Here is a 10595-nt window from a genome sequence, read left to right as displayed (position 1 = left end):
AGGACACGTGGAGAAGTAAAATGGGAACAGAGCATCAGTGGCTGCTGTACTACTTCCACGATCAGAGATAAAACACACCTTCCAAAAGTCTCTAACACGAAGCATAATCATTTTAGATCATTTTGGTCCCTACTTTGCACGATGCTATTTGACATACCCTACTTAGGCTTATGAAGGGTGCTGTTAGGTACCTACTAGTGCTTTCCCCTGTATGGCCCGTGTTTTGTTATGTAGACCCTCACTGTGGATGGAGCACATCCTTTTCCCTTTCCCGTGCCTGTATTAAATTTTTAAAGTCCCCTGAATCTCTACAGTTTCCCTTTCCCAAACCTGCTTTTTGTCTACATTAGTTTTCAACACTAATTTTCTTCTTAAGGGAAGAGAGAAATTTTCCATCCTACACGTGCCTCACTGGGATGACTGCACATAAAAGCCATTAAATGAGAGATGCTTCTTTAAAAGAGGTCTGTGCTCACTTAATTTTTTTTTCTAATAATCTAACAAAGTCAAAGTTTCGGGAGAATCCCTCCAAATTTCTATTTAGATAGTTGGCTGGTGATTTATAGAAAAAGAAGGGCCATTTCCTGAGAATATGAACTCTGAGAAATGGCTGACTTTTGCTATATCTCTCATTTATTAACAACTTACTAGCATCAGACCAAACTCTTCCAAAGCAAAGAACTCATGAACTATTTTCAAGACCGATTTTAAAATCTCATCAAGCTGAAGACATACTGATTTGATCAGATCTTGCATCAGGAATTAATTTAGTTCCCTGGGACAATAAAATCTGGAATGAGACCGTCCATGAGTAAAGAACTGAATGTAAAGGTTTTACCTCTGTGCCATTGAGGGAAGTTTTATTAGCACATTTTTTTTTTTTTTTTTTTTTGCAAGGGAGGAGCAAAAAAAAAAAAAGAACGGAAATAAAGAAAAGAGAAAGAGAAATCTATTCATTAGAACTTACTTTTGTTTTTAAAAATATTATCTCCGTTACTAACTGAAAATAAATTGATTTGAGTAATTCTGGGGCATAAAATGTCCATTTTCTTTCTCCTTTTATTTATGCCATTGTTCTGTTTTTACAGCTTACTGTTGACAGAGTGAGGTAATTCAACAACAATTTTTCCAGTGTTTTTTCTCATGTACATATAATCGACAGCCCGGAAGACAGACTCCAAGCCGGTAAACCTGCCCTCTGCAGACAGACCTCCAAGGTCCACCTTACAAACCAGCTCTCCACTCGCATACATCTTAAGCAAGTGGTCCATGGCGGCTCGATACTTAGAAAGGTAATGGTTCAAGAAGAAGCCCTGGACGCTGGCAGATTTCTTCAGCAGTTTGGCTGGTAGTGTTCCTGCTTTCACAGGGGACAGGCCGGTAGGAGTTTGGTAGCCAGAGACAAACCCAATTACTATCAAGCGCCCTTTGGTAGCCAAGGCGTCCACAGCCAAGTCAAACATGGCTGCCCCGACGGATTCATACACCACGTCCACACCTTGGGGGTACTCCTGCTTCAGGACAGCACCCACGTGCTCGCCGTTATAGTTGATGGGACGATCACAGCCAAGAGATTTCAGAAAGGCAGACTTTTCATCAGAAGAGCAAGTTCCAATCACATGGCACTTGGCCTTCTTTGCAAGCTGGACGGCAAACTGGCCGGTCCCCCCAGCTGCTGCGGTCACCAGAACTTTCCTCCCTTCTGATAGTTCTCCAAGCTCTTTCAGGCTGATGTAGGCCGTGGTACCACTCACCAGGAGGGTGAGATACTCGGGTTTCATGGCCGGCACGGGAATGGCCATGCTGGCAGGCACCACTGTGTACTCGGCAAAAGAGCCAGGTGCCATGTAAGCCACAGCCTGGCCAACTGTGAATGTGGCACTGGAGGAGAGGCCCAAGGCCACCACCTCTCCTACACCTTCGAAACCTGCGTCAAAGGGGGTCTTGACTGAAGGGTCATAGCGGCCGGCTGAATAGTTTATGTCAGAGGCATTAACACCAACAAATCTAGAAGAAAACAAACACAAATACATTCAGATGTTTTCTTCGTCAAGGCCTTTCTATCCCACTTAGAAAAATTCCTCCTATTCTGGTGACTGTAGTGGGTGGTGAAGCTATATATTCTGATAGAATTTGAAAAAAACGGTCCTGATATTCAGTTCAAAAAAAAAAAAAAGAGAGAAATCAAACAAGTATGATTTCAACAGTGATTTGTTAGCGTTTTAGTGTATTTTATTCTTTCATTAGTTTAGGAATAATTTCACATCCCTCTAAACAGCAAGCTATGTATTTCACATGCCATGTATCCCCCTCCGATTCCTTTCAAAAGAGGAAAAAAAAAAAGTTAGGAAGCCCTCTTATACACAAACTTCACTGGAGCTATGAGTTGGAAATTAATTGGCCTCTTAACAAAGATGTTAAAAACAACAGTGGGATAAAATATATTCAAAGAAGTAGACGTGTATTGATTCTGGCAACAATTTAACACTTCAGATAATAATAGTAACGACAATGATATTATTAAAGATTGATGTAACGTGCAAGGTCACTGGCTGTTACACGTTACTGCAGGGGTTGTTTCAGTGTGAGTGAGGCTGCAGCAAATTTTCTTTCTGATGTAACTATGTCCAGCGTGAAAATATGCATTTTGATTAACTGAACAAAAATTGTCTCATAAGGGTAGAGAGATTTTTATGGAACATCCAACATTTTACAGTCCTTCCCAGATGAAAAGGAAAGCAAATCGGCACTATATTTTTCCTCAACAAGAAGCAGAGACGTACTTGATTAATACCAGATGATTATTTTCACTTGGTATCCAGAGTCAATTTAATTGCGAGGCTGGTATTTTTACCAGCTTTTTTTCATCTCAGTATACCTCATAACAAAAATATCCTGATACATAAGGAAAAAAGCCTAAGGATGTCAGGAGGTGGCTGAGACACGTAATGGAGGACCCTAAAAATGTCATTTCCACCTGCAATGAAATGAAAAGGTGGTGGTATCTGGTGGCAGGAGGAAAGCTGGTAAAGTAGGCCATTTTAAAATAATTTACTTTTAATTTAACTTAATAAACCCCAAACTGCCCCATGCAAGGATCCACTTCCACTGTATTATAGACAATGCTTTGCACTTACAAATGCGCCCTTATGATTGTGCCCTGTATATCTACACCATCGAAAGCTCTCTACATCCTGTAGAAATAAGAAAGCAGGAAACACTTTCCTTCGGGCATGTCCAGCCGCTTTCAGAGGTTAGCAGACACACAGCCTCACTAACACGCTACAGAATTCCATACCCGCACGTGACACACAGTGATGAGAAGCGGGAACGATGATTTTTGGTGGCTTCTCATTTGGCCTTTAATACCAAGATGCCCACGGTCTATTTTTTGGAGTGGGGGGGAGGGGCTCCTACCTTTCCTTTCAATTCACCCAACTCTCCGGCCTAGTCATTTTTAAAAAGGGGCCAGCTTCCTGAGAGCCTGCTTCTGGACCTCACGGAGGGCTGCCAGGGCAGAGCCCAGCTGGAGCACCTCTTGGTGCCCTGCTCGAGGCCGCAAAGCCAACTCCAGGGAGGCGTCCGCGGGGGTGGGAGTGGCGGGCTGCGCCGTAGAGGCTGGGGGCCAGGGCGGATCGCCAGCTCCCTTCTCCTCGTCCCTTGGCCCTCGCCCCTCCCGTCTCATCCCCCTCCTCCCCCCACCCCCCATCCGGCTGGCGTTTCTGCCTTCCCAACCGCAGAGGCCCTTCCCTTGCGGGGAGCCCCTGCCTTGGACTCGGAGGGAGGCCCCGGTGGGAGCTGGCCCCTCGCGTCGCCCCCCCCTCGGAACGGGCGTGCCCTGGGGGGGGGGGCTTCGAGCGGGAAGGCGCTGCTGGAGGAAAACGCAACCCCCGCTGTCTGCCGCCCCGGGCCGTGGTGGCCACTTCCCAGGGAGAGGTGGCGGGACCGAGCAGGGCGCACGCCCGGGAGGAAAGCGGCGGAGAGAGGGCACCCGCGTGCGTGTGCGCGCGTGTTGGGGGGCTCTGCCAGGAGCTGCGGTGGCTGCAGCCCACCCGCGGCAGCTTGAGTTTACCACGGGGGCTTTGCTGAAAAGCCCAAATCAAGCACTGCGGTGGAGCCCGGCCAGCGCTGGAGCGGTGGCAGGAGACCGCAGGGCCCGCCGCGCGCCCACTCCACGTCTCCGGCTCCCTGCGGCGCCCTCGGTGCGCCCGGGCGAGCCTGCAGGGCGCCCGAAACCGGCGCTTCTGGGGGTGTCTCTCCTCGGAGGTGCCGGGCCTCCGCCGCCCCGCGGCCTCTCCACCGCCACCACCCAGACGCCATCAGTGAGTCCGACTCCCCGAGCGGGCTGGGGCCGCGCGGGTCGCCGCCCAGGCCCGCGACCGTGACCTCGGCCTCCCTGGGCCGAGCGGGGGTCCCGGCGGGCGCGCCCAGCTCGCACCGGCAGCGGAGCTCGGGCCCAGGGGTGGTCAAGTGCGAGGGGAGCCCCGAGCACACGGCGCGCCGGAGCGCAGAGGCCGCGGGACAGAAGCCGCCGGCGGCCAGACCGTGACCTTGGCCTCAAAGGCACCCCCATTTTTCGTGTCTCCCCACCCCACCCTGCCGTCCTCTAAAAAGCCTGCGTTGTTGGTGAAGGAATCCCGAGTTCCTACTCGGCTCCGCGCCCCTCGCCCTCTCCAGGGTCGCCCAGCCCCTGGTGCGCGTCCCCACCTCTCCCTGGACCCCCGCTTTGACGCTGCGCCGCCGCCGCGGCTGGTGGGCACCCGCCACTGCCCGGACGCGCCTAGGTTCTTACCTGGGCTTTGGGAAGAGCTGCTCGAGGGTCGGGAGACCGCGCCTTCGGCTCCGTCAGAAACAAGTTCAAGAGCAGCGGGCGCAATGGGCAAGGGGTCCGGGTTAGGGGGAGCAGGGGACGGGAAGGGCGAGCGAGCGAGAAAAAGAAGAAAGGGAAGACGCGCATTTGGACCCTCGCCTGGTACCCCCCCTTTAATTTCAAATATGTGCCTTTAATGAGTGCAGGGGTCTAGCGATCCGACGGGCAGACCCACTCAAAAGACTAAAATCGAGGAACCCCAGGAAAAAGAATGGGGCGGTGCGGGCTTTCCCCAAATATATACCCTTCCAGAGTCACTCGGTTTATTTACACTAAAAAGTGATGAACCCCTTCGTCATGTTTATTGTGAAACAGGGCAGCCCTCAGAGGGGAGGGAAAGGCTTTTCTCTGAACAAAAACCAAACCCGAAAACTCAAGTCCAGAGCAAAAGCCTTCAATACTGGGAGACAAAGTCGTCCAAACCAGACCTTCCCTTTAAAAAAAAGAAAGAAAGAAAGAAAAAAAAAAAGAAAGAAAAAGAAAAAGGAAGAATGAAGGAAAAAAATCTTGGCCTGGAGAATCAGCAGAAATAGATACCCTCCCGTAAGCAACAAACGGTTTATCAAAAACGCCTTCCCCATCCCCCATTTTCTGTTTGCCATTCCTACAAACTCTTTGCTCCATTATCTTACACTTGAGCAGAAAATCGTTAGAAATATTTGGAAACGAAATAATGTGTCACTATCTTACAGAAAAAGCTAAAAATAGCGCGCGAACTGACTTAACCAGAGGGTGTCTTTCTCCCTTTTTTCTTTTCTTTTCTGCGGGCTGGGCATCCAGGAAGAGAAGCGAGGTCGTCCTCGTATGTTTGAAACCGGAAGGTGAGAACTGGATAAAGGACCACCGATGACACATTCTGGAGGGATTCTAGGCTGCCCTTCTCACACCTTTCCTAAATGGTAAACCTGATTATCTTAAATCGATGTCTGGCTTAAAAAGCACTTCCCTCACCGTGAATAAAGAATTTGTATTTTCTGTTAAAATGGAATGAGACGTACAAAAGGTTCCACTGAAAGAAAAAGTCAGACGGAGCACAATTAAAACCCCCAAACACCTTTCCAAACAAGTGAATTTGGGCTGAATCCATTCATTCCAGAGCAGATTTTATTACGATAAAAATAAGAAGCTCTTGCACAAAATTTTCATGCAGTTAATACTGTTTGGGGCGATTTGGTCTAGGATTAAAATGAACTAACCTGCAGCGAATTACTAAGTCTCTATTCTTAAAAAAAAACAAGCAAAAAACTGGTAAAATGCCACCCTTACTGACAACGTTTGCTAAAATAAAGGATCTTCCCACAGTTTGGGGGTGGGGGCAGATTTTCCAACAGAGTAAGGAGAGGGAGAAGCAAAGGTTCCGCCCCTCCCCACAAGCAGAAAAGTCGCCCCATTCTTCTGTTGCGGATTTCAAAGTAGAAGTTAGAGGTCAAGCGTTTAATATAAATATACTGTTTATATTAAAGGGATTTTTGTCATATGGGGATGGAAGATAGAGGCATGGATCTTAAAGCAACCCAAATTGAGGAGCTTCCAACATGGCAGCCGGTGCTCCAGAACTCCGACCACCCAATTCAGGGACCGGCCCCGGTTACCCAACGCGGGGAAGGGGGGCACAACCGGGGGAGCTGGTGCCCTGGAGGCGGGGAGGCCGGGCGGCCGGCGCTGCGGGCGGGAGCAGCCTCCACGACGGCGCGGGCGGGGGGGCCCATCTCTCTGCTGCTGGGAATGCTGGAACTTCACACCTTCCCCTGCCTACCCGGCTCAGTCGCCCCCTCCCCATTTCACACCCTGTTTGCAAAAGGTATTATTTTTCTAAGCAGTCGTGGGTGTGTGTACATCAGTGTTCACCATCACCAGTGTAGTGCATCGGAAAAAGAAAAAAAAAAAAAAAAAAAAAGCCTGGGTGAAACTTTGCCTGCTAAGTCTGTTTGGAGGCTTTTCAGTCTGAGTCTCATCTCGACTTCCAGCAAATCACTCGTGTGTTCTGTATGTTCTGCGTGAACACACACGCCTTTCTTTTTAACTTGGCAGGACGCGTGTCCGGATCTCGACAGACAGCCTTAGCGTTTCACGGCACGATGAAGAAGTCCTCTGCAGCCCAGTTTCCATCCGTGCAAACTTTTTAAAGGACACACACGGCCCACCGTTTAAGGCACTCCCCGCGCCCACCTCATCCCCAGCCTCCACTCAATCCCGCCCTTGGCTCACTCAATTTCTACGTTTCCAACAGGTCCCCATAAGTTTTATGTCATGATCAGAATTCCGAAGTTTTCCAGCCTTGTTTGGAAGGCTGATATGAATCTCTAAAATGGACACTTAAGCGTTACCCCAAGCTATTTAGATAAGATGCATTTTGTCCTTCAGCCCTCGCAGGGGACTTGGTCTTTTCTAGCACACCATTTACAACATGGTTACAACCAGAACTTACTTCTCCCTTCGAAAGTACTATTCAACCTGAAATATGCAACACTGGAACCCCTCAGATGGGACTGAGCAGGCGGGCGAGTCCTGCTCTTGCCCAGGGAATAGAGGAACGGGGACCGGCCCGCCTGCAAGTCCGGCTGCCAGGGGACCCACCCGGCAGACCCGCGGGCACGGCTCCGAAGAGTGAGGTCCCTTCCTTCCTGTTGCTTCAGCAGTTACTAAAGATTAGTGAGGTGGAAACACCCTCAGGTGGGAAGTGTGGAGGTGGAAAAGGCAGTCCGAAGGTCGGGCAACGACCCGAGTGTCACCCGAAGGTCTGCAAAACGTGCGGCCCAATGCAGCCATGCTCCCACCCCGGCCCCTGCCCAGCAGCACGGGACGCGCGCCACGCGCCCGTCGGTACGCTGCAGGGCACAGACGACAGCCACACAGCACTGACAACACGCAGACGGCACCGGCGAGGCGCACACCGACACACCCAACGACAGGCTCCGCCATTGCGAGGCGGCTGCCAACCTGGAGCGAACGGGAAAAGCCAGCGGGTCCCCGGCCTCCTTCCTCCAAAGCACGTTACCTAAATGTCGCAGTTTGTGTCCAGGCTGTTCCCGCTCCACCCTAAAGATTATGCGAACGCAGGAGCCGTGGGTGCGCGCGGGTGGGCAGGGCGGGGAGCCTCCCCTTCTTGGTCCCGTCGGTTTTATTTCGGGAGCGGGAGGGGGAGGAGGGAGAGCAGGGGGAGGGGAGGGGAATCCCAAATTAAAATAACCCTCAGTTTTGAGGACGTTCGGTGCCATCGGATATTCACACCAGCAACAGTCACATTACATTCGCCTTCGCCAGATGGCGGCGGGTTCAACTTCCCGGGACCTCGCAAAGTCAGGCTGTGCGCCCGAGCACGCGCCGGGTGTGGGGACGCGGGCGGGCGCGGGACAGCCCGGGAGCTGCGCAGCGCTGGCCGGGGCCGGGGCCCGGGCCGGACCCGGGGCGGGGGGCGCGCGCCGGGCTCACCGGTTCCGGACGAGGAGGTCTCCGTCCCCGGGGAGTGGCACCGGGCAGTCCCGGCGCAGGGTGACAGCCTCGCGGAAGTTGGGGCTCAGCCGGGTCACCACCAGCTTCTGCATGGCGCGGGGGATGGCCGAGCCCTGGAAGTCCAGGAAGTGGCGGGAGTACGACATGTCCACGATGGCTCGGGCCCCGGAGAGCGCCAGCCGCAGCATGGCCCGCGCCTCCGCCTGCTTTCTGCGCCGCCGCTGGCCGGGGTCGTGCCCAGCCCCGGCCGCTCGGCTCGGCTCCGCGCGGCGGGCGGAGCGGGCGGGTCCGCCCCTTCTCCGGCCCGCGCCCTCCCCTCGGCTCCCCCCCTTCCCCACTACGCCTGGCGCCCGCTCCCCCCCTCCTGCCCCGCAGCGGGCAGCGCGGGGAGTCAGCGCAGCCCCCGCGGTTCCCGGGCGCGCCACCCCCGCGGTCCGGGCCGGGGGGATCGCTGCCGCTCCGGCCACTGCTCCTTTAATCTTTTTGTTTTGGTTTGAATCTGCTCGGCGCAGACTGGCCAAGGATCTTCTCCGCCCTCCCCCTTCCTCCCGGCGCCCGGGAGGCACCGGATATCCCCACCCTCCCCACGGTCTAAAAGCCGGATTTGACTCCTCTAAAAGGGTGAGGGGGGCGGCGAGGGGACCCGCGCGTCCCGCGATCGCCGCGGCCCACAGCCGGCGGCAGCCCGGGGCGTCCTCAGAGCTGCGCGGCGCCCGGCAGCCGGCGCAGGCGCCTCCCCTTCCCGTGCGAAGCGTTCACTTCCTTGCAAGGTGGTACGAATCAACCCCGAGCGCGGCCGGGGCGGCGGGGCACGGCCCGGGCCCGGGGCCGGGCGGGGAGCCCTGGCCGCCGGGGCACCCTCAAGGGCACCCAACGCCGGGCGGGGGGCGCCCAGGGCATCCTGCGCCCCAGGCTCTTGGCCCCCGTGCCTACAACGCCTTGCCCGCGCCTTCTGCCCTTAGTCTGTCCCGTGCAAGTTGCACGAACTAAGCCATTTTATTTATTTTGGCCAAGATTTCGTGTTTTTCCATGAATGTTGTAAGTGGCCTCTGCAAGACTGTTACGGGTTTCCCATTGGGAAAGAACACATATATTGGAAATCAGAGGGTCAAATTCCCAGAGCACATAAACATTTTAAACTTCTGGGTGGGGATGCCGAGAAACTTAATTGAATTGGAGACGTTGGCATGATGTATGAAGACCTCTTTTTATAACCCAGCTAGAAAGATCTGCAGTTCCATCGTGTCAATTTTCTCCCTAATTGTTTGTATTGACCAAATAATCAATTCACTTTTCACAGAGGGACCAGATTAAATATTTCCCACATTTTTTGTGTAATGAGCAAAGTCCATCATTAAATTTTTATTAAAGGTATACATTTTAATAATTTTTTTTCTTGTTTTCCACTTACCCATTAATTACCAAAATATAAAAGCCGCGCAGTGCCCTTCCCCAATCAGATCTAACCCCCGAAACTAAGATTGCAAAAGTGACAGATATTTTTATCTCAAATGTCGGACATTCCTCATCCAAGGGTAGTTTGTATCCACGTGGGTGCATGTGTGTATGAATGTACAAGCGGGGGCGGAGGGGGAGACTTAACAGGTTTAAAAATCTGCAGGAACTAGTGTCTACTTAACTTGGCTTATAACACATGGGTTTTACCCAGTATCAGCCGGTGGGTTGCAATAACAAACCCCTCAATGTCTTTCTCTAATGTGCAATCTTTTATATTATGCCGTATTAAGATTTCTTTTTTGTGTCATATTGTTTAGCTAGGAGAAAAAAAAAAGAAAACAAAGCAATTAAAAAGATTGACAGGTATGGTTTGTGAGAGACCTATTTGTAATTGTCAGGGTGACGTTGGCAAGAGGAGGAGGAGTAAAAACTGAAGCCGGAAAAGCAGCTCGATGTGTCTGTCTATCAGTTGAGACTGTCTGAAAGCTCTGCGATCCGAATGTGTGTTATATTTCACTGAAAAGAGGAGAGAGCGAGAGTGCATCTCCCTCTCTCCCAGGAGTTTGGGGGGGACAGTCCACGCTCATCTCGCCCACCCAGTGAATGTCTGCTCTTCACCCCTTCGCACACACTCTCCGGGTTGTTGTTGGCTTTTTTTTTTTTTTTTTTTTGGAGGAGGGGTGCTTTTTCTGTATTTTTCAAATTTTTTTCTGTTGGAAGATCAAGACCGGCCAAAAATCCATGATCAAAATGTGTTTGCATTAGATTTCGCATCGGAAGAACTGGCGATCCTGGCGGCACAGCCCCGCGGGGA

The 10595-nt window shown here is 52.1% G+C and overlaps 1 protein-coding gene across 1 annotated transcript; it reads right to left on the bottom strand.

The window, feature by feature from the left end:
- Positions 1 to 1049: 1049 nt before the first annotated feature.
- PTGR3 (prostaglandin reductase 3) lies at positions 1050 to 8621 on the bottom strand. Its single transcript, XM_061169516.1, has 2 exons — positions 8303 to 8621; positions 1050 to 2007 (listed from the first exon to the last, which is right to left on the bottom strand). Exons 1-2 carry the CDS (start codon positions 8509 to 8511, stop codon positions 1083 to 1085), a joined length of 1134 nt encoding a protein of 377 aa, XP_061025499.1. The 5' UTR covers positions 8512 to 8621; the 3' UTR covers positions 1050 to 1082.
- Between the last annotated feature and the right edge of the window lie 1974 nt (positions 8622 to 10595).

This window comes from Eubalaena glacialis, chromosome 15 (genome assembly GCF_028564815.1).
Source record: "Eubalaena glacialis isolate mEubGla1 chromosome 15, mEubGla1.1.hap2.+ XY, whole genome shotgun sequence".
NCBI classification, from domain to species: domain Eukaryota; kingdom Metazoa; phylum Chordata; class Mammalia; order Artiodactyla; family Balaenidae; genus Eubalaena; species Eubalaena glacialis.
The sequence above is the reverse complement of the archived record's forward strand: the minus strand, read 5'-3'. Positions and strand labels throughout refer to the sequence as shown.